The 25,773-nt window shown below is 37.6% G+C and overlaps 1 protein-coding gene across 1 annotated transcript in view; it reads right to left on the bottom strand.

The window, feature by feature from the left end:
* Positions 1 to 25,515, bottom strand: part of LOC120896949 (sodium channel protein para) — a 96,171-nt gene extending 70,656 nt beyond the window's left edge. The window contains 6 exon segments of the mRNA XM_040301489.1: positions 2,819 to 2,974; positions 5,281 to 5,313; positions 6,649 to 6,836; positions 6,978 to 7,067; positions 24,719 to 25,251; positions 25,395 to 25,515. Coding sequence (XP_040157423.1) covers positions 2,819 to 2,974; positions 5,281 to 5,313; positions 6,649 to 6,795 — 336 coding nt within the window. The 5' untranslated portion in view covers positions 6,796 to 6,836; positions 6,978 to 7,067; positions 24,719 to 25,251; positions 25,395 to 25,515.
* Positions 25,516 to 25,773: the final 258 nt, after the last annotated feature.

The following is a 25,773-nucleotide window of genomic DNA, read 5'->3' as shown; positions in this document are numbered from 1 at the left end:
CGACACGAGTGAGAGGTGGAACACCCTAAAAACAAACATAATAAACTGTGCAAGAAACATAATCCCACCACGCCATGGCAACACCAATTCTGGCTGGTGCATGAATGCAGACTAGTGACCGAACTGCATACCGTGCAATGCAGAAACGGCATAGAACGCGGGCATGCGCAGAGGAATATTCACGGCTCAGACGCGAAGAGAAACGAGTTCACCGCTCCAAGAAGCATGCTTTCGAGGAGCAAAACATGCGGGAACTCGAGCAAACCAGAGAGGCGTACGGACCGACACGAAAGTTTTACCAAGCGATAGCAGGTCACCGAAACAACGTTGTACCTAAGGTAACCTGCTGTCGCAACAAAGATGGAGATCTGGTTAGTAACCAGCCAGAGGTCCTCTCGCGGTGGGCTCAGTACTTTGATGAATTACTCAACGACCAGTTTAACGAACAGCTAGAAGCGCCACTAGTGTCATGATACTGCCACCTAGCATAGAAGAAACACGAAAGGCTATCCGTCGGCTGAAAAATAACAAGGCACCCGGAACCGACGGAATTGCAGCGAACTGGTCAAGAATGGAGGTGCACGACTAGAAAACGAGATTCATCAAATCGTTACTGAGGTGTGGGATAGCGAATCGATGCCTTGTGATTGGAATCTCGGCATCATCTACCCCATATACAAGAAGGGAGACAGGTTGGACTGCAACAACTACATGGGTATTACGGTGTAGAATACCGCCTATAAAATATTCTCCCTGATCCTTCAGGATCGTCTTGTCCCGCACGTCGAAGAGATAGTAGGAAACTATCAAAGAGGATTCCGAAACGGAAAATCAACCACTGATCAGATCTTCACCATGCGGCAGATCTTGGAGAAGATGGCTGAATACAGAAACGACACATACCATCTCTTCATAGACTTCAAAGCTGCATACGATAGCATAGCCAGGGTAAAACTTTACGTCGCTATGAGCTCATTTGGAATCCCGGCCAAACTGATAAGGCTAGTTAGAATGACTATGACCAACGTCACATGCCAGGTAAGGGTGGATGGAAAACTCTCAGGACCCTTTGCAACCACCAAGGGTCTGCACCAGGGGGACGGGCTAGCCTGTCTCCTATTCAACTTGGCGCTAGAGAGGGCCATCCGCGACCCGAGGGTGGAGACTACGGGAACCATCTTCTATAAGTCAACCCAGATCCTGGCATACGCTGATGATATAGACATCATTGGTCTGTGGCTCTCCTATGTAGCAGAAGCCTACCAAGGGATCGAGCAGGCGGCAGAAAACCTCGGATTGCAGATAAACGAGGCAAAGACTAAATATTCTGAATCTACGTAGGCGTGATGTACAGATAGGTGAACGCACTTTTGAAGTCGTCCCAGAATTCGCCTATCTGGGGTCAAAGGTGAGCAACGACAACAGTATGGAAACTGAGTTGCGCGCAAGGATGCTGGCTGCCAACCGGTCATTCTACAGCCTGAAAATTCAGTTCACCTCAAAGAACCTGTCGCGACGGACGAGGCTGGGACTATATAGTACCTATATAGTTCCAGTACTCACATACGCCTCTGAGACATGGACACTGTCCAAATCTGACGAAACCCTCTTAGCCGCGTTCGAGAGGAAGATGCTCAGAAGGATACTTGGCCACGGGGATGGCCATACGGATGTGTGGAAGGACAATGGAGGAGCCGCTATAATGACGAGCTATACGAGATGTACGACGACCTCACTGTCGTACAGCGTATTAAGCTCGCCAGGCTCCAGTGGACTGGCCATGTTGTACGCATGGAAACGGACGACCCAGCCCGTAAAGTCTTTTTAGGCCGTCCACAAGGACAGAGGAGGCGTGGTAGGCCCAAATTGAGGTGGCAAGATGGCGTGGAGGCGTCCGCCATTAAGGCCGGGATAACAGACTGGCAGACGAAGGCGCAAGACCGTGAGCAGTTTCGAACCTTGCGTGCATTGTATAATTACAGAAAAATTACAATATCACCAATCGAATTGCTTGATATTATAAACCAGTTAGTGTTGTTGAAAAATGACAATTCAATACAAGGATGTTATTGCGTGCTGAGGAGGATATTTGAAGAAATCGTTATCAGAGCATATTGCCATAACAAAAACATCACAATTTCATTGCAAATTTCAAATGTTAACATCCAACAAAGAAGAATTTCATTAAAACTGACTGTATTTTGCCAAAACATAATACAAGTTTTCAACAAGCGTCAATTTGTTATTAAAAAAAACATACTAAGACCGATTATCCGTGTCATTCATGCATCTATGCGATGTCGATTTTCTATTTGCCTGGTGCTCCTTTTTATTTTTTTTCTAAATTTTTTTATGTATACAGTTAAGCTTAATAAAAAAACTTGCCGCAACTGTTGCCCATTTCATAAATTTGGCCTATTATTTGAAAAGTTTTCCGACCGCTGCTCTCTTTAGATAAATATCATGAGGATGAATACACATGCCTTATTTTCTTAAATTATTTACTAAATACTCATTGAACTCCTAGAAACGAAAACTTATCAAAGTTTGAAGCTTTTCGATAATTAAGTTTTTTTCTTTATTCTCAAAATAATGCCTTAACGGGAAGTGATACGGCCAGTATCACTAAGTAAAAAATATTAAAATAGTACATTTCAAATAACGTAGGTGACCATTAGGTCGCCTAGGATAAGGTTTAGTTATGTAAGTAATATGTATAAAAGTAATATGTATAAATGAAACATAGGTTGCAACGAAATTGGATTTTTTCGATTAAACATAAAATATATGAGGGTATATGAAGCAAAAGAATACCTACCCTTTGATTTGAATAGAAACTGTCAATATCCTCGAGAGGCGTGGAGGCCAACTCCGGGGGGAAGCTGCCTTGCATTCGAACTGGGACTGGTACACCCTGTTCAAGTGTAGGGTCCGGTTGGGGACCTTCATCCTCATCCTCGTCATCGTAGCGTATCTAGCAATTTATAATTACACAATAGACGCATCGAGAATTTGCGTACCAGCAATGTAAAGTCACGTTTACAATCGTCAGTCACGCCATTCGTACAATAAAGTAATCAACGATGATTAGTAAAAAATGAAAAGAGAGAAAGTGGATAGATAGCATAAAACTAGTAAGTAATTAGTACCGACTTTTGTATATGTATATGTATGAGTGTATTTGAAAACGAATTTGTGAATTGCATTCTAGAACTTCAAAAAATTACCTTGTTTTGTTATGAAAGCAATACAAACATTTAAATAATTAAAAACATAATAAATGCTTCGTAGTTCATAAAATAAATTGAAACAAACAAGCAAAAGGAAATCTGTGCAGCTATGTTGAGGTAGAGATTAAATATATGTTGAGGTTTAGAATTTAAGATTAACCGAAAACTATGTTAATCCTTATATGCGAATGAAGTTTATCCATAGTCTTAAGCGACTTATAGAACTACTGTTGCATTTTGAAAAAACCAGTCTTTTATAATATCTTTGGCTTAATGACCTAGGCAATCACGCACAGCTTTATAAAGATTTAATACCCTTGATTATAGTAAATAATTGAATTTTATATCTTTTATCCCAAGTTTGAGTTTTAATAGAACCCGTCAGGCTTCTACCGACCCGTCAAAACGGACTAATGCATTAATAAAATAAAACAATCGATGTATAGTATTACTTTTACTCTTTACATTTTGATCAAGCTATTTAAAAATCGTTTTAATATTTTTATAAAAAGTATTCTTACCTTACCGTTTAACACAAATAGCGTATTTGATCACGGCAAGTAGTTTATTTGAAGTGTCTATTGAATTGTTTTGTTCAGTAATACTTTGTTCAATAGTTTAAAGATACTAATCAACTATCTCTTATTTAAGAGAGCCGATGGGACTGTCAAATAAGAGGGGTTTGCAAATTAGAGAGTTTGAAAGTGAATGAAAAGTTCATACATATGCGTGTAATTTAAAGAAATCCGTATTCTTGAACAAAAATGCATCAAATACATTATTTATAATTAAAATTTTTAAGGAACTAAACAAACTATCTAAGTAGCTGTATTTACTATTTGTATATTAATGTATAAGAAAAAACCATCAACATAGTTATTCTGCATGATTTTTTTGATATATCTGCCATGTAGGCGTTTTATCTTTATTAATGAAACGTAAACTTTGCATAATCATATTACTGTTAGTAACAACTAGAAGATTCAAAAGAGGTGACAGTCCAAAACACAATAATGGTAAAGTTTTTTTTTTCAATCATTTAACTAATGAATAATAAACGCCTAAAACAGGGCATTTAACTAGGGGTGACAATATTATAGCACGTGTTAGTTGTATATAACTTCAAGTTTGACTTTAACCCTCTAATGCCAACATTTTTGTTTTGCGTGAAAACCTGTAGAACACGTTTCTTCCAAAGTCTCAACTTTCTAACGCGTTTGACACATATAAGTAATCAAATAATCAAGGTATTTAAATGAAATGTAAAAGTGTAGCGAAGTAGCATTTTGATTGGTAGCAACAGACAATCTCGTTTTACTCAGTTTTTACCGCTTTTTGTAAGGTTCGTCTAAAGGCGGGATTGGGAATTAGAGGGTTAATCTAATCTAATCTTGAGATGTTAACACGTCCGTAGATACAAATTACACACATAATTTAAAATTTAATTTATACCAATTGATTTGGAATGATGAGCGCAAATAAAGCAGCAGGCTCTTAATGTACAAGATAATTTATAATCGTCTATTTATTGTATGAAAAAAACTTGCAAAAACTATATTCACTAGCAGCAGCAAATACGAAATATGTGATTAGAACGCAGTCAGAAAAGCACAATTTTCAGTAGAAAAAAAATGTTGACAATCACAACGTTGAACAATAAAGAGTGTAAGTTAGCTTCGAAAATTAATTCGAACCAATTTTGCAACTTATATGCTAATACATATATTATATGTACTAATATAAAATGCTAAGATATATATATATATATATATATATATATATATATATATATATATATATATATATATATATATATGTGTGTGTGTGTGTGTGTGTATGTGTAGATCATATATATATATATATATATATATATATATATATATATATATATATATATATATATATATATATATATCTATATATATATATATATATATATATATATATATATATATATATTTATTTATAAAATCTATGTCGTTTTATGTTTCTATATATATAAATTAAAATAAATGTTTTGCTTGCTGAATAAATTAAATTTTAATCTTACTTCTTTTTTCTTTTTCTTCCGACCAAAATCACTCTGTAAAGGAGGTGAATTTTATTAAAATGTTAATAAAATCATTAAACCTCTACATTTTTAAGATAGCGCATTTGCAGTGATAATGAAGTTAATGTTATTTGCGATAATTGCTGACGTGTTCGTGCACTTCAACAGAAGAAACTGGGCACTTTATATTGGGCACCATATATTTATATGCCGTGTAATTCATTTGAATTCTATAGTTTTTGATTATTGGATATATTTTTAGCGTGATTCCATTGAGCCAATTTTACATTTTCAACGTAATGTTTTCATTGTGCTGATCAAGCCCATAAGCAACTTTTCGATGTATATGAAGGGACCTTCTTCTATAGATCGCTGCATGATAAAATGAATTACAATCAGCTAAATATTGCTATCAGGATGATTTTATCGAATGGGTTGTGCTCCACCAATCCTCAAAAATAAATCATTAGCTAATTAAATGTGTATTTATCAACTCAAAACAAAGAGCAACATTTACACAAATTTTGCAAGATAAACACGAATATCATCACCATTTTAGTACTATATATATTGTGAAATTATTTCTAAAAAATGTTCTCCCATGCCAATTTTGACCATGTACTAATTTAATCTCGTGCATCAGTTTTTTTATTATTTTATATTCGTGTTGTTTATTGTTGTTGTTCATTGATATTGTTCAAACGTCGAAATTTAAATTCGTAAATTGAATTGCAATTAAGTGTTACTTCAGTTCTTTGATCATATGTTCATTGTGAATGTACATTGCATTATCTGGTTTTTCGACAAACGATATATTTTACATGTGCTTCCGTAAGAACATTGTTTAAATTTTCAAGCATTATCAAACGTAACTTGAAAAAAAAAAACTTTATCAACATACTACACGTTTCCAACTTAAAACATTTACATAAATTGATGGATATTTACCGTATAAACATATATTTTACACGTTAAAAACTTGACAGAGTAATATATATATATACACAATTATACTTCAGAAAAAACATTCTTACAAAATCAAATCATTCCCGTTCATGGAACGTTATAAACAACATATTTCAGAGAGTGTAAATCAAAAGTACTATAAATGGCGCGTAAAGAAAAACGAAAGAACAACACAATACAAATATAACGTTTAAGTGAACCATTTTCCATTATTAATACAATTTTAAAGGAAGTATATAGTTCCTAAAAGCAATAGTATCGACATTAGAATTGCAAATAGTGGAGCAACACGTAATGACTAATATGATAGTTGATTTTAGGTCAAGGAAATGAATGAAGGATAGCTTGAAGCGGTTTCAAAGCATAACAGTATAAGTACATAATGCAAAAAAAAGTATTTACCTCCCCCTCAGCTCGTTTTCTTTCCAATTCTCGCTGTTTGGCTTCTTCATCTGCAATGCGTGCTTCGATAGCTTGTAATGATTCACGAGTGAAAGGACGGAACAAACTACGTTCTTCCTCAGATATCGAATCGGAGTCTTCGGTCATTGTCTATATGGCCAACAATGAGAGCCTCTGATGACCAAGGCCTAAAAATAGCGACATTGTATAGCCCAAAACAAATTCAATTTGCACTATGATCAAAAGAACTATTTTATACGTATATTTTACACAATATTTTGTTGTTGTTGCTTGGATGACTATTTTGCATTGACAGAAAATGTACTTACATGGGGCTCATCAATTTCTTTCCACAGATCACAGTGTTATGTAGAGCGTCATTGTAATAATCATGACGCATTTATTCCATCGAAGTGTTTCTGTGAGTAAAATAGAAAGAAAAGAAGATTTATACTATGACAGAATTTTTAAAGTAATTTACATAATAAGGCTATTACACTGATCTTAACATTCAGAATAGGTGCAACATGAAAATGATAATTAGCTTAACAGTACAGTACATATAAAACCGACGTTTAGAATATTTAATGCTATATGCTACAGGATACTTGCTTGAATTAAAATTACAGGTAATTATGTTGCAAGCATTCCATCTTTCGATAATTAATTTTCATTTCAGTACATCGGCATTTAATTTTGGCAGTCGTCAATTGACACGACTTAACTAAATACCCACCAAGGACTCAAGCAATGTGTATCATACTATGGCTATTCAATTAGTTGCGGATAGTCAAATTTATCAAAAACTACAAAATATTAAAAAAAAAATTACGACTTCTACAACACACAATCATAAGTCATTACCTTACCATAGTCGTTGCCGCTACAGTTTGACTCTAAAACACCCTATTTTTATCTCGAAGACACCAATTATTGACAGCGAAGCACATTTTTTGCCTCAAAGTTTAAAAAATAATTAAGTTTAAATTTTAAAAAAATATTTATGAATTACAGACAAAAATAGGTGCGTTGGAGTCAAAAATTGATGCGTTTTGTCAAAAATTGATGCCCTAAATGCAAAAATTGATGCGCTCTGTCAAAAATGTATGTCTTAAGCCCGTGTTTGTTCTGCATCAGATGCGATTTTATCCAAGGTGGATTAAAAATATCAGGTGGTGGATAAGGGCCTTTGGGGGGTCGCCATAGTTGAGGGACTCTAAGTCATTTTAAAACCGTTAACCATTGGTTTCCGCACACAAAGCTTAGCAAATTGAACAGAGTTATTTGTTATTATGTGCATTTTTGTGTGTCTATTGATTTTATCGAAAAAATGAGATCTATTAACAAAAGATTTAATAATTTGTTTAGGCACGAAATTTAAAACCATGTGAGTAAGAGTTCTAATCTCACGTAAATTGTCCAGGCGGCTCGTAGATAATGAGGAATTAATGTGAAAATTGAACATAATAATGCTTTCTTAATTTTTATCATCAAAAATGTCGAAAACACAATGAATTATAGAATAAATTTACCGAATAACACAAAATAACACACTTCAATCTATGTTTTAATATAAAATAAGAACTCGCAAAGTTCAAAATATATTTTTAGAGAATATTTAATCGAAAAAAAGGGATAGATAAATTATATGAAGAAATTAAATAAATATAAACAAAGTTTGATTCCTGGGGACCTAACGTCAAGTGACGAATTGTCAAAATGCACTAGAGTCCACCACCTGATATTTTTAAATCCACCTTGGATTTTATCGGAAGGCCTGTCAAAATTGTATATGGAATTTGACAGATAACGTTGTCGTACGATGGAACAAAGAAAAATAATTTCGTCGGACGAAGCATCCGATTTTGTCTGTCAAACTAATTGTGTGGTGTTTTGTAGAAATGACATCAACTTAAATTTCCATAATTATTAAACTATTATCGTATTTAATCAATACGGCAAAGCCGTTCCTACTGAATAAAAAAACTTTTACCGTATTAATACACGATGCGCAGTCTCAGATTACGCATATATTCGTTTTATCAAAACATATGTCATTTCGCGTAGCCAACCCTAAGCTATAAACGTCATTTCCATACAATTTCAGATTGCGCCAAGATTGCGCATAAATTTTCAAGATTATCGGCCTCAGCACAATTTTTCGATCGAAAAAATTCGATAGATCCGGCTGTCATTTTGGTGTCATTTGACACTCATTTCGCCGCCAAGGTGTTCATTTTACTGGTCTTTTTGAAAACTGGTATACCATGACACTCACGAGCAAAATGAACTATGCTACAAAAATTCGATCGGTCCGCTTTGTTTGGGGCAAAATCCGCGACGCATTGAGCTGCGGAAATTATCGAATATCAGAAAAATTCCGTAAATCAAGGTTGATATTTTTGAAAAACGATATGTAAAAGCAAGTTGGTAGATGTGTTGGTTCTTTTTCAATATTTTGGCCGATAAAAAATTATTTATAAATTATTTTAAAAATTGTTTACCTGGGGGGGCCAACTTCATGTAGGGGTATAAAAGAAATAGTTATACTGTCAGTTTTACGTGAGCGCCTATCGAATTTTTTCGATCGAAAAATTGTGCTGAGGCCGTATATGTCCGAGATATATAAATTTTTTTTGACAGATAAATATATCAAACCGATCCGTTTGACAAATAAATGTATGCGCAATCTGAGATTGCGCATCGTCTATTGCTATGGTTAAATCAATCAAATTATCGCAATACGAATCGAAAATGCGTTTGACAGCAGGTGCGATAAAATCGAAGCACAGACACGGCCCTTAGAGCCAAAATTTGGTGGCTCGACTGTATTATTGTTATTAGCATCATTTGAGGTTTATTAGGTAGACAATGTTAGATTAACCAACCTTATTGTGTAATACAAATTTCTGAAACTTACTTAAAATGCCAGTACAAATATCAAGCAATTTACGTCAGTCTGTGTATATTTTAAACAAACCAGACATATGAATCAGACATTCGAATGATACGGTCATTTGTTTCCAAGGCGACACATTCCGCAATATTTTCTATCTCCGTAGCATGACGTCAGCTCAAACATGCGCATTGAATTACTACTGCTAAGAATAAAATGACAATTGTGATATGTAATGAATGTTTACGTTAAAATGCTCATTTTACGAATTTTTTATAAAATTTCACAACAAATTATATTTGTTGCATTTTAAACCTAACTTTCGTCCCTCTGAAAAAATTAAAACTGGACTTTCGTTTTTATTTTCATTTTATTGTGTCAATTCAATATTTGCCTCATGTCCAAGAAGCGAAAAATATGGATTCTTCACAAGATAACATTTACAGGAATACCATGTATACGAAAGTTTTTTTATCCTATATACTTGTAATGCAGTAATGAATGTGATATTATTTTCATAAAATCATCTTTCTATTTGGGTACGTATGAAAAGTGCTACGGATGACTAATATTGCAAAGAGTATTCATTTGTTAAACAAATTGTCTTTTCCAATCTTTAATAACAAGCTTTTATACAGTAAAATATAAGATAAAAAACAACATGTTTTGGGGAATAATACTCACAGACTGAATGACTTGATTACATTCATTCTTTCAATAACATAAGCAACGGGCATGCGCAGAATAAAATAAAACACGTAACTGCACTATAAACCAGTCTACTTCTTCAGACATTTGACAGCAAATTGCTTAACAAGACCACTTATTTGTTTTGCAAAAAAAACATTTCTTAATTTTATGTTTAATCCACAACCACTAAAATGCTCCAAAGACAATTATTTTTAAAAAAATTAAAAACCTCGTCGTTTTCGAGGTCGTTTTCGAGGTTCGAGCAAACCTTTTTTTAACCCATTCACAGTTTTGCCTGAACAGTACTAAAAAATAACAGGTTTTTAATTAGACCGAATTTTTCTCAATGAATTGTTGTTTATTTTAATCTAAGATAGAATTTTTAAGCTCTAGCTGCGACTTTTCTCAAAAACGCTAGACTGTAAAAATATCATTAAAAAAAACAAAAGATTCTACATCTTTGTAACTTTGAGTATTTTTAGCTCTAATTATTAATCTGAGCATAGATCAAAACTTGTTTAGACAAAACTATTTTATTCGATCTGTTATTCTTGCAACAACAAAGATTTTCTTAACACATTATGAAACAAAATAAAATATTTTTACAGCAATATAGCAATAATTTAAAATAATAAATACTAGAAAATTCAGAGCTGGTATAATTCATAATAAAACATAACCGTGTTTAAAATTACGTTCACACAAGATCATATTCAATTAAAATCACATTGTCCTCATGCAATGGCCATTGCAATAATATGATAACATTGCGGGAATGTTCTCAATAACATTCAATAACATTGTTTAGCAAGTAAACATATAAAAATTGCAGCCAGTATCTATGAAACGATCCATACACGTATTGTACTTTATGTAATCGACAGATTCTTTTGAACTTGCGAAATTTAGGATAGCTAAACTCTCTTCCTAAGAACGAAGCAAAACAAAATGCTTCCTTTTTCTGTTTCCTGTTCGGTGAAAATGTGGAACCTGATCAATCAATATGAAAAAATATCTTATTTTCCGACCCGGCTGCACAGAATAAAAATAAACATAAATAAAAATAGTGGTAGTATAAATATTAAGAAAGTATTCAAAATGTATAACATATTTTAATAAAGTTATCATTATCTTTAACACTGTTAAATAAAACACTATCAGAAAACACTGGTTAATCCGTGTTAAAGGGCTCAGTATAACTATTTAAATGACGTTTCGAATATAATGTGATTAACTTCAAACAGTATTTAGCATCTCGATTGTAACAAAGACCAAGCTAATACAAAGCATGTAGGGTGCATGAAAGATGATTCCATTTCCCACTCAAAAGTTCATGAGAGCGAGGGGGGAGACTGGATGATGTCTTGGTAAGCCACACGGACAGTCCATTCTAGGAGCAGTCCATGACTTTTTTTAATCCTATTTTACAATTTCTAGTAATTTTGCAACAGGTTCCTTTACAAAAAAAACCTTTATCTCGGCCCTCAATATTTACCAGGAGTATCATCAAATGACCTCATGCAGGAGCGGATAAAGTACTACGTAAACTAAGTGGCCGCGAGGTTTCGAGGGACCCCGAAAAATGGGACCACCTTCTCGCTCACAAGTAAATTTGCTTCTAAATTCTTCGCTAGTTTAGAATTTCTCATTCAAATTCTCGCTCGACACTTCAGAAAGTCCTACAATCGTGTGACCGCGTAGGGCCTCCACTCGTGTTAATCCGCAATTAGTTGAACTTAAGCGGTGTGTTAAGTTTGCAAAGCCGTTTTCGGAAAATTAAGCAACGAATTGTTGATGGGTACGCCCAACTCTTGTAAGCCCTTTTTTAAGTACTGATTTTGCAGAAAAAACATTTTACGGCTTGATAAGCTTATTATGAATATAATAAGTAGTTTTTGCACTGCAATTTTTCGTATCGACAACATTCTATAATGTTCAACTTTTGTTGAACATTATAGGATAAATAAACGTTTTTGAATCTTTCTTTTTTAGATTAAAATAATCTCGTATGGCCCATTGTCAAATCCTGTCCCATAAGCTTAAACTTGACATTTGATTTGTTCGACTTAAAAATAACACAGCCTACATCATGGAATGTCTACGTCTATCTCAGGTAAGGACCCCGAAAAACAAGACATTCAGGCCTATTATATTGCGCTCGGCATTCGAGAAGATTCACTCGCACGTTCATTATGTTCATTTGGGTATCGTTTTGCTAGCGATGTTCCCATTCGAGTAACCCGTCGGCAGATTCGAGTCGACGAAGTAAAAATCGGTACCGTACTGTTCGAACAGGAAGGTGCATTCGGCTCCCGCTGTGCAAAGCGACGGAAGGCGTTATGGCGTTCTGAGAATTTTTTCATGCCTTCCTTTTCTCTCCAACGGCAAATTTGTCGAGCAGCTCGTCGAGCTGCCCGTCCCTGGCTCCGCCTCATACCCCTCGCCTGAGCGCGCTGCCGAAGGTTTGGATGTGTTGGTGCGTCAGACGGCCAATCGCTGTCAGCCGTCGTCCGTGCTCTTTCCCTCCCTAGTGCTATCTCTTTCTCGCGTGTGGACAATGCTCGCGAGCTGTTGTGGCGCCAAAAATGCCGTTAACAAACATTGCGGCGATGAAGTTGCATTTTCTCAAATCAAACCAAAAAATCGCAATAAGTTAAATTGTTGCAATGTAAAAATGACTAAGCAATCGCTAGTTTACGCAGGAGGATTTGTTGTGCATCGCGCAGAACTCTAATTCGCATTTACACGTTCAGCCCGGCGCTGATTTTCGCACTTTCCGTTCCACCAGCATCAAGAACGCAACCTGATTGTGAAACCAGCATCCTGGATGGGGCGGCGGGGGGGGTGGCCATGGGACCCCTACGATCATTAGTCACAGACCCTAAAATTGTTGTCGCCATGGGGGGAGGGGAGGTGCAAATGGTTCTCCAGCCTCGGAGCCCTAACGACCATCTTTCCGGGGACCCTTGTCGTTAATACTCTGTACACTTGTAGAGATCATCGGCGACCGCCTAGTCCGCCTACCGCTAGGTCCGCCGCTGGTTCATGACGGTGTTTTTTTTATCGTGGAGGTCCATCCTTCCCCCTGCCTGCAGCGTATACATCGAGCAGGAGACAGTGTGGCAGTACCCCCTCGTGGGTTCTAACCGCGTATGAACCGTCCGCCGTAGCAAGGGGTTAGTCACCGGCTCCGGCTACGTGGTACTCAAGTCCTGAAAAGGCCGGCATGATCGCGTTGGCTATTACGCCAATAATAATAATAATAATAATAATAATAATAATAATAATAAAAAGAACTTAGCATAGCAGTCCACACCCGGGTAAGAGTTTGTCTTGACTTTGTTGTACCGCTGTGGCGCGACAAATGCACGGAATGCACTCGACCAAAACATGAACCTACCGATCCGAACCCATTCCAAGGAATTGCCGGTCAATCGGCGTCATGATAACTACTCCAAACCAACAAGCCACCAGATTCTGGACGGACAGGTGCAGTATCATACGCGCACCGTAATAAACAAATCCAGGATCCTCTTTTGTATGGATTCAATTCAAAATGTTGTTTCCACTTGCGTCCGCTAGCTGAGTAGGAAATAAATGTGCAATATATCGCACGCACGTTTGCTTAGATCGTGTGTCTTTTTAATACCCCCAACAGCAGAGCCGATCGCAAAGATGCCAATGGTCAATGCTAATGGTTGTGTTGTCTCTCAGGTAGCGAGATCGAAAATGCATGGACTTTGTAGCCGCAGCGGATGAAAATGTACGCATCAGAATCAAATAGTTTTGGGGTTTCCAAACACACACACACACACTCACACACACACACACACACACACACACACACACACACACACACACACACATGCACGCGAGCACGCACGCACACACGCACGCACACATGCACGTACGCGTGCACGCGGGCACACCCGCAACGCGAACGCAAGCACGCACCCACGAAAGCGCGAACGCAAGCACGCACCCCCCACCAGAACCCCCCCCCTTCCCGCACGAGCGAGTACGGCTACCTTATCGGTAGAACGGCTGGTTCAGTTTTCTTGTAGCGCATCCTCATTCAAAGCGCCGGGCGGGGTGGGGGATCGCGGCATGATAGAGTGGACGATCACTTTCTACGCGCTGTGTGTGTGTGTGTGTCGTGACCCGAAAACTCGAGACAGATTTCGACACATTAAAAAAAAAATTATTGCCACTTTACACTGTGCTAAATAATGCTTAGAAGGTCGTTGAAGCATCAAACATGTTCAAATTAAAAAATATAAGATTAGTGTTAGACGTTCTCCTACGCTTGTTTTAAATAGGCTTCTTCACCCTCAACTGGCAGGGGCATCGAATGGTCTCATCAGCAGCGGCACGAAATAAAATAAACCATCAATACACCGATAACACTTTGAATCCCAATCCAGCTTCTCCCACAGCGTCTCAAGGCCACACACAAATTAATAAATGCTAACACCCACCAATAACAATACACAACCGCAATGCACATATGAGTATCAACGCATACACCGCAACAGCCAATCAGCTGGCGGCGGAGAAGGCACGGGCTGAAGCGCAAGTAAGGCAAGGCAGGGTGAGGGAGGGAGAAGAAGCGGACGAAAAAATGGGCGCCAATTTTTTTAAATTTTTTTGACCGTTTTTTTTTTTGCTCCGCCGCCGCCCGAACTGTCCGTACTGTCCGAACTGCCCGAACTGCGCGACCCAGCGCAGGAATCGCTGAAGAACAGCGCGGGAGAGCAGCCAAAATCTGCGCTGGCCAGCGCAGATTTTGGTGCATTTTCTGCGCTGGAAACTGCTCGAATTTGCGCAGCGGGCTGGAAATAGACGAACCGAGATCGTCGCGGTACCGCGAAATTCGCGCCTTGTTTATAACAGTTGTAGAACAGTTGAACTGTCAAATCTTCCGCGCCTCCAATCGCGCCTGCTGTTTCGCAGAGATACCCAACTTCGGTATTGCTGAGATTTTCGCGGTAGCGCGAACCGATTATTTTTACTTTTTCTGGCGGATTTGTGTGAAAACTCGTGTCGAGAAATGAGTTTTGTATTTTATTTTGCATAAACTATGTGAAATAAATAATTTGATTCGCATATTGATAGAAAAATATTTCTTCTAGGCACATTCAATCGTCACCAGACCTCGGATGATTCCATACACGAACCGCGATTATCTCGCCTATCTGTCAGATTTTATAACAGAATTGACAGCTCAAGTCATACGCGATTTTCGCGGTACCGCGACGATCTCGATTCGTCTATTTCCAGCCTTCGAGAGATTTTCTGCCGATAGTTCAAGCTGTCGGTAACGTGCAAATTCAACTACACAAAGAATTTAAGCCACTGTCAACGTTTTTAATTAGATTTAACATTAATTTATCAACACTCTCATCACTCATATTCACCCCATTTCGAAAAAAATGAAAAAAAATTTAAGAGGTGTTGAACCCTTTTGTTCACACTCACTTCGACCACCGCTTGCTTTGACCAACTGGCAAACACACAGACGATAGAACAAATGAATGTCGACGAATCCTTAATCGATTCGATTGGTGAAAACGATACCAATTTTTCTCCCGTTCGACTCGAGTGGTTCTGACGGGTTCGAATGTCATTCGAGTAAAATAATAGGCCTGATTGATATATATTTTATTGAATGTAAACTTTCCCGTATAAACTAGTACTAGAGTTTCCGTTAAAACCACTTGAGTTCAATGGGTTAAATTTAAAAGAAATGAATAAATACATGAACATTTTGTGAAAATTTGACTTCCTTAATCTTGCCTTAACAATTAATTGATTAATGAAGCTGGCTTATTCTGAATTAAAAACAGCCTACGAGAAAAAGACTGGCAAAAATCTATAGAATTATGAAAACATTCTTTCCATTTTTCAGCGACTCATATAAATTTACACCAGGACATTTATGATACTGGAAACCATTTTAACATTTACAGTGGCCGGCAATATAAAGTGGCCACTACTTACAATTTACATTTTTCCATTTTTTCCGTGAAAAATGAAGTTATTGTACTGCTTTATTTTTTGAAACATTGTTCGTGATATGCTTAAGAATGCGCAGTACCATAGCATTACAAAAATAAGAAGTTTGCTTCAAGAAAAATATTTTTTCCAAAATTGATCAAAATCACTGTGCGTCCTTCAACTTCCTCGCTTGAGCTACAACAATCTAACAAAGCCAATTGGCTTCAATATGATCAAGAACATGCAGATATATCGTTAGATTGTTGAAAAACTGGTATTTGGACAGATGAGTCCAAATTAGAACTGATGTTCAAAAATAACTAGACGCGATCCAACAAACCTATATGTATGAAGGGTGCAATGTGATGACCAGGGAGGGGTTTTCTATGCGAGGAGTGGGGAGCATGGTATGAATCGACGGCATAATGAAAGCTTATACCTATATAAGCATCCTGTGTGAATTTATCTGTTTTCTGTGAAAAATAAGGAGTAAGTAAATAAATTTATGTTACAACAGGAAGACGACTCAAGTTATACACGAAGAATTTTTTAATTTTTTTTTCATTCAAATCGAATCAATCTTCTTTAATGGCTCCTACTTAGTCTTAGCTTTAATCCTATCGAGATTTCGTGTGCAAATTTTGATGCAAATGTGGTGAGAATGACGTGATTAGGAAAAACCAAATATGTTAAAGCTCTGAAATACTCCTTGGAAGAACAAATGCCAAATATGTGCAAATAAAACAAAATAAATTATGTCAAAGATCCTCGAACATGTAAAGAATGCAAGAGGAACGCATATAAATTATAAGTTTGGTGTTATATTTGTTCAGAAAAATATTTTCTATATAATGAATAAAGTTTGCACTTTATTTTGGCACAGTGATTTTGATCAATCTCGGAAAAATATTTTTCTTGAAGCAAACTTTTCATTTTTGTAATGCTATGGTACTGCACATTCTTAAGCATATCACGAACAATGTTTCAAAAAATAAAGCAGTACAATAACTTCACTTTTCACGAAAAAAAAATGGAAAAAATGTAAAATTGTAAGTAGTGGCCACTTTATATTGACGGCCACTGTAATACAAATGATGGAGTCCTTTCCGTTTTAAGTTGGTAGGCTGAAATTTCAGCCTGTCAGCTGTTTGCATTGTATAGCAGTTTTCGAGCAGCTATCTAAGTGGGTATAATATACAGTTGGGCTTATCCCAAGTTGTATGAATTTAGAAGGTTGATTTTTATCACTTCTGTTTCTGTATGAAGATTTTAAGAGTGTTTTGTGTATTCTTCAAGCATCCAGAAAGCTTGTTTGAACAAAAGTTTTTACCCATCCTGTCAAAAAGTGATATTCAAATTTGGTTTTAAAAACATGCTATGAGACCACCTGGACTGCATGCACTTTGATACTAGATTCCATCACATGATTTCTTTAATGGACCTTGGGATAAATGTAAACATAACCTTGTTTTGCCATTTTTTCGAGCAGGTACTCGAATCTAATTCTAGCTTTAAGGCTAGAATAATCTAGACTGCAAATTGCAGGCTAGTTTTGTGTGTGGTATTGTATGGAGTGTTTACATGATTTCAGCCTCCAACTGTCAAACTCCATACAAAAAACTGACTAGAATCGTGAAGGGCCTTGTAGGCACGATATCGACCTCGTGCGAGATCTGTCAGGCGAATGTTGACATATATCGAGCTATCTTGATAATAGCTCGAATAAGTCGCAATAAATCCCTCAGATGGCGCTATACAGATACAGACAAGGACGAAAATACGAGACAGCTAGATCTCCAACATTAGGGCCAATTAGGAAATAGTTCATCTACGGTCAACTTAAGGGCAAACGAGGTCAAGGAGATCAGCTGATCGAGTAACATGCCGCCATCGTAAAAGGGACAGTAGCAAACTTACATAGAAAGAAGAAAAGACTATTTTTTAACTGTGCAGCGAAAACCCTACACGCGAGAGCCAGTTACAAGAAAGTCTGCAAAGCTACCGAAAATAAACGGATTGTTACCAGGCGTAACAACATTCAAAAAATACGTGCGAATATTTCTTTCGAAAACTACAATTCGTGCAAATAGTTATCGCGATGAATCAACGCGGGTTTAATTGTGGTGGCTGCGAGCGGCATATTACTGTGAATGATATGGTGCTGTGCAATAAGTGCAAAATGAGGTACCACCACGGATGTGTCGGCGTCACCACAGTGACAAAATACCGAGCGTTGTGTTGCGATTCGTGTGTGATAAAGGTGTCGAAGTGCGAAGCTAAGGAGACGGGTTACACAATGACCTCCCAGGAAGCCAACGCGAAGACGAGGAAGCCTGCAGATAGTTGCGACGGTGATAATAAGGCCAAAGAAGCAGTATCTAGCGAGGGCGAAACCTCGGCGAACAAGCTGTCCACAGGAGAAGAAGTGCCCATGATGATCCACGCTGCAAGGATGACATCTACCACGAACGCATCAAAAAGGGCGTCAACTAAAAGCACAATACAAGCTGCACTTACACGACTTGTAAAAGTGCAGCATCTAGAAAAAGAGAAATGGTTTTGAAGAAGTTCGAACTCAAAATGGCCAATCTGAAGTTCGAGCAAGAAAAGATTCGGCTTCAATTCGAGAACGAACGAGAATCGATTCGATCTTCCGTGAAGAAAACATTCACAGAACAGACGAATTGCAAGCAGCTGCAACAGCAGCAACATCAACCGCAGCAACGGCAGCCGCAACAACAGCAGCCGCAACAACAGCAGCCGCAGCAGCATAAGCAACATCAGCAGCCGCAGCAGCATCAGCAGCCGTGTAATGTAGCTACAAATGAAAGTGCATGCATCAAATCGGGGACACCTGCGGCAGTGGCAGTCAGGGATGAAACAGTCCTTCCTGAGCTTGATGCGGAGGAGCGGCGATCTTCTGAACCACATAATACCGCACTCCTGCACGATGCATCGAGAATGTGGGTACCGAGAGCACCGTTTGGTGTAGTGTCTGTCACACGTTTGCAACATGGACAACAAACCGTCGACACCCCCGACGACGGATCAGCACCAGCTCTTCTGCTAACACAACTGGCACGATGCGCCGGTGTAACGGGTAAACCAAAACCATGGGAAAGGAGCTGCACAGGAGGCGCGGCGACGGACGATTCGACTGTGAGGCGGACCAACTTGGCAATTTCGGCGTGCGGCAACAGCAGACAACACGAGTTTGCCAACACTCGTTCCTTCAAACAGCTAAGTTTGCCGCTTCAAGAACCGTACTTCCTCGCATTAACCATTGACTTTACTCACTTTCAGGGACTGTCGACTCTACCGTCCCTGAAAGGGGAGTTGAGTCAATGATCGGGACTCAACGCATCGATTCAGTGGCATCACTCGAGATTCGCAGCACCGACAACCCTGCAACCGGGAGAAGCCGTTTGAGATTGATGAACCATGGTTTCGGCAGCCACGACGGGCCCACTACCGGCAGAGGCCGAACGCGACACATATTCCCCGGCGTACAACAAAACGGAGTAGCAGAGCTAAAAAATAACAATGCGCAAATTAGGAATCTGTACACACACGCACTCACCAGTATCGACACAGTTGAGGTTAAGTTACTACCATCCGCGTTGCGAAACAGGAATATAGGCCAAACAAATCTACGTCTTCGTGCCCCAAAACAAAACGGTAGGGCTAACGAGCTAGATAGCGTAAAATCATCAGAGTGCCAGCTACGGTTGAGTGAAAGATTGATTGAGGGAAGGCGCAGGCGTGACCGCTTAAAGTTTGTAGCGCAGAAAGTAAACAAACCGAACGAGATGAAACGCAATGATGAGCATTGGAAACGGCGAATAATCAGGCGACATATTGTGAAACCTTTTATCCCACACTTGAGTCGAGAAGCAGGAAATTGGTATATCGTGCTAATTATAAGCAAATCCTGCTTTTCTAAGGATTTACGGGGTGGGGTGTTGGCACGATATCGACCTCGTGCGAGATCTGTCAGGCGAATGTTGACATATATCGAGCTATCTTGATAATAGCTCGAATAAGTCGCAATAAATCCCTCAGATGGCGCTATACAGATACAGACAAGGACGAAAATACGAGACAGCTAGATCTCCAACATTAGGGCCAATTAGGAAATAGTTCATCTACGGTCAACTTAAGGGCAAACGAGGTCAAGGAGATCAGCTGATCGAGTAACATGCCGCCATCGTAAAAGGGACAGTAGCAAACTTACATAGAAAGAAGAAAGACTATTTTTTGAACTGTGCAGCGAAAACCCTATACGCGAGAGCCAGTTACAAGAAAGTCTGCAAAGCTACCGAAAATAAACGGATTGTTACCAGGCGTAACAACAGGCCTCAATAAGAGAGAAAGTCTCCCCCAACGTAACGGATTAAACTCGTTGTTTGGGGTTATACAACTTATTGTTCGAATCAAACCATACCAGATAATCGCGTACATTTGTTGGTAATATTTTTTAAATGCTGTTTTAACTTAATATTTCTATGACTTGATTCTAAAAATCTAGCGCAATGGTTTCCAAGCTTTTCATGAGCCGTGGCGGGGGGAGCGTGGCAACCCATGGTATTAAGCGAAATTTTATTTAATAAATCCCCCCAAGAAATCAAAACTCGAATTTGGGGGAAATACTACACTGGTTTAAAACCGCTGATCTATAGTATCATATAAAGAAACTAAAATGTCATTCTACAGATATGTGCTTGCCTTAACAGCGTTATGAAATTTGTATTTAGAAAACAAAATACTTAGAATGAGCATAAATGCACCAAAAAATAAAAATATGAGAAAGTTAAGTGCTTGCTTTTACTCAACAAATACATAGGCTAGCAGGACGTTATTAAAAAATCAGGCGCTGAACTCATTCAAAATCAAACCTCTAACAATAATATGTTTATACATACAATTATGATTTAGAATATACTATTTGATTTGGCGTTCTTCTTTTTCTTCTTCTTCTATGGCACAACAACCATTGTCGGTCAAGACCTGGCTGTACTACTAGTTTTCAGTAACTCATTGATTTCCCCCCATAGCAGGATAACCAGTCCTACGTATGGGGGCACGGTCCATTTGGGACTTGAACCCATAACGGGCATATTGACGGGCACGAAACCAGTCATATATTCGGGTTTCCATGACTGATTAGTACCAAGCAGCCTGGAAGTCAGCCTGACTCTTATGGAAATGATTCTGGCCGTGAAGCCGTGAGAACCCCCATCAGTCCTGGTGTTACTAGTATAGTTGTGATAACGGGGTGTGAATAAAAGAACTATAAAGTAATTGTTCTTTGGGTTCAACTAATTGTATGCTTTAGGTCCGGGCCAATTATAATGTTGCGAGAACGTTTATTGTCTATGAAACATTTTCTGGTACGTTTGCATCCACAACTGATGCAAAATAATTTCAACTAAATTATAAAAAGAAATCTAACACAAAATCAACAAATATGTGTACTGTTTTTGAAATACAGTCTGTTCCGGAGATACGCAGTTTATGCGTTCTCGAGGAATTCGCGAACTCGAATATCCGCGTAAATCGATTATTTGTTATTTTTGATTACATTTAGTACTTTTATACACTTTATATTTTATTTGATAAGATTTATGCAAAAAATTATGATTATACTAGCTTTTCAAGCTTTTGCCGGTCTCGTAGTGCAGTCGTCAACTTGTGCGACTTAACAACATGCCCGTCATGGGTTCAATCCCCAAATAGACCGCGCCGCCATACGTAGGACTGACTATTCTGCTATGGGGGGGAATCAATTAGTCACTGAAAGCCAAGCCCACAAGTGGGTACAGGCAGGCTTTGACCGACATCGGTTGTTGAGCCAAAGAAGAAGACTAGCTTTTAAGTGGTTTAAATTTTTTAGCAAAAATGCAAATTATACTGATTTGGACTATTACTGATGCAAATTGTACTGATTTCACATTTGATCTGTTTAGAAAACCGCTCGCATAAGTCGAGCACCGCGTAACTCGGTAACCGATTGTAATTTAAAAAATCCGGAAATGTTGTCATTGAACAAATGTAGCCCCAAAATTCTCATAGACCCGGGCCTTAGTTTGACGAGTTATTCTAATAGACATAAATTTAGTTATGTTATTGTTGTATAGCCATATTTTTTTTTAAATTCATATTCTGGTATTTGCCGCATGTTCGGGCCGGTCTGGTGGTACAGTCGTCATCTCGTACGACTTAACAACATGCCCGTCATGGGTTCAATCCCCGAATAGACCAGACCGTGCCCCCATACGTAGGACTGACTATCCTGCTATGGTAACAATAAGTCAAAGAAAGCCAAGCTCACTTCACCAGTGGGGGTACAGGCAGGCCTTGACCGACAACGGTTGTTGTGCCAAAGAAGAAGAAGAAGATTCTGGTAATTGAGTCTGGTTCAGGTTCTCAGGTTTCGAACAACTTGTTTATTTTGACATTTTCTGTGATACTATTATTCAGTAATTTTGTTCTGTAAATCACACCTCATACATAACATTACAAACGAGATTTCAGTCCGACTAGAAATATATTTATAAATGGTCAACCATGAAGTTCTTGAACAGAACACTTTATGTACGATAATATGTTTCTAACAGTAGTAGTAGGTACGTTGTAAAATAGCTTTGGTTGAAATGAAAAAAAAACTAACATATTGGATTGTTGCATTGTACACAATATTGATTGAATATAATAGCTTTTAACAAACAGCTTAAAGAACTTTGTTTGCTAATATTGATACGGTATGACCACCAATGTCCAAATGCCCAAGACAAACCTCATTTTCCCTGATTTTGCTCTTACATTCTCTTACTAGAGGGAAATTCTCTCTATTTCTCACATCTCATTTTTGATGTACTCTCGTTTTCTTGTTCTCATTCATTCCATATCGTTTTCTCTCTTTCTTTAACTTCGCTCTTTGGATACTTAGGTATTGTATGACCTATGGTTCATACTAGTGGACTAGCTCTGTTGCAGGTTGATGTATGTCCTTAGCGGCGCCAACTAAAATCAATATCATATTCTCGTGTCCATAATCAAAGCTTTTTGAGACGCTTTTTTATTTTCTATGGCTCTTTTCCAACTAGCGTGATAGTGGATAATTGTATCACAATGTACCGTCTATACAATATGAGTAGGAACAATTAATATGTGTACATTTGCATGTGGTTCATGTGAATCAAGCATTCAGTAAATTCGGCAGGAATTTCAAAATTAAATTTCAAAAAAGGCATAAATAGCAAGGTAATGAAGGATTAAAATGATGAAAATAAACTGCAAATTTTAGATTGAAAAGATGCCGTGGCAAAAAAATGCCGTTTTAGATAAAATGGCAAAAAAACAGATATAGTTTAGAACCGATTCGCCGATAATAAAATATAATTAATAAAATAATCAATATAATAAAAATAATTCAAACATTTTACTTAATTCACCAAATGTTTTGAAATGCTAAACAATAGAATCTACATACAATGTATAAAAGAATAATCAAAGTTAAACCGCATACGGATTCTTCTATTTCTTCTCCTAATGGCGTAACCGTCCTACGGTGCCATGCCGGCCTTTACTAATTACAGGCTTTTAAAATATGCGAGACTTTATTCAATACCATGCAGCCGGATATAGCCAGTCCTTGCTACGGCAGGAAGATCCATTCTAGACTAGAACTCACGATGGGCATGTTGTTACGTCGTAAGAGTTGAAGACTGTACCACAAAACCGCCTCATCGAATAGGGCTAGATTGCTAAAAAAAAAGCACTAGCATATTTCAATGTGATGTGTGAAGTACCAGCTCATGGATAAGAGCGACAAAAAAGAATTTGTAAAATTTATTTCCCGAAAAAAGAGTACTCGCGAAAAAAGTGACTCACAAAAGCACGCTAATAGGACCCCAAATATACTTTAGGAACCGAGACCGAAACAGACATATGAAAAAGCTCAACCTTGCCAACAATAAGGAAACATGTCCTAGTAAGCTTTTTTGTATAAACGAAGTTTCCGATATACGACCAACACATACAACCAGAAAACAGGATGGCACCAATACTACCAAATATCAACTGTCGCACTTCAAAACGAACCCCAATTTGGAAGTGTGCACAATACATACAACGCAAAGAAGCTTAGGAGTGTAGTCGGAATGGATAAAATTCCTCTCCGGGCTGAAGAAAATCGATAGCTTTCGAGCAGGAAAGTAAAACAATCTACTTTATTTAAATTCAGAAAAAAGTCAACTTTTGAATTGCACAAGCTAAATATAATTTGTTATTATAATTATATATATGCTTCTAGAGTGTGCAATCTACAAATATTAGTTATAGATTATTAAACCAAAGATCTTAAAAAAACATGCGATAGTAAAAAAATAAAAGCCAAATTATTCATTTAAACATTACACACAATACATAGAAGCTGTTTGTTCAAATATGTCCACAAAACGTAAAAATTACCGATGAATATCTTACTTTCTCGAAAGCACTGTAATATAGTTATATCGTAGCGTAGAGCAAAATCAATCAAAAGCTTTTTGATTCGTAAAAGCTTGTCGCAGCTGCTGCGTGTAGTTATAGTTGCTTTTCAACTATTCGATTCTTTAACTAAGCCTTTGTGTTGCTAGCGGTAATTCTAATATTGCTAGTACTGCGGTTGCATTACTACCACTGCTATTCCTTATTTCACGTAGTTCCGGCTCTGGCTCTGATAATGAAGATAATGAAGATGTTCAAAATACTAAGCAATTTATCTGACACTAATCACTTATAATTCGCACATAGCTAAGGGAAATGTTACTCCACACATAAGTAAAAAAACACAAATCGATGGTATTGAACAGGCCGTTTCCAACTATTGATTCACGTACTTATACGGGCATCTTTTTGCATTATATATACACCGGCACTCACTCATTTACATTCATTCACTACCGCAATATACGCATCTAGTTGTTCGCTCTTGGACACTTGATTTATTTTTTGCTTTTTTTTAATAGATGAAATATCTATAAAGAATTCAATGAATAAAAAAAAAAATACACACGCTATCAATACGGCGGAAAAAAAACTTTGTCACTATCGCTTGATTAATCCAAAAACTCCACGTATATTAAATTAACACAGCATCAGTTTCATTTTCAGGACAAACCTTTGCGCACTAAGGAGTCAGAGTAAATTCTTCAAATATCAATTCTAAAAGAAACTATTAACTCGAATGCAGCAATTCTTACGTTCGTCCGTTCGTCACTAAAGTTTCATACTGCAATACGCAACGTTATTTCATTTTATGATTTCCAATCGGAGAGAAACGAACTTGGAGAACTTCTCTCAATAGTGGCTCTCCATGAAACATTCTCTGAAAAGTATCGCCTTTATACTCAGTAATTTCTATGCAAGGAATAAATGCTTCTTCCATCTCCTGCTCTTGCAGTGGATTTTCTCATTTACACACACATCTGCAGCAGCTTAAATCGTTCTCTAAAAATATTTAGTTGGCTGCTGCTCTTACAATTCAAATGATTCTCTTG

This window comes from Anopheles arabiensis, chromosome 2 (genome assembly GCF_016920715.1).
Source record: "Anopheles arabiensis isolate DONGOLA chromosome 2, AaraD3, whole genome shotgun sequence".
NCBI classification, from domain to species: Eukaryota; Metazoa; Arthropoda; class Insecta; order Diptera; family Culicidae; genus Anopheles; species Anopheles arabiensis.
Note: the sequence above shows the minus strand (reverse complement) of the source record. Positions and strands in the feature narration are given on the sequence as shown.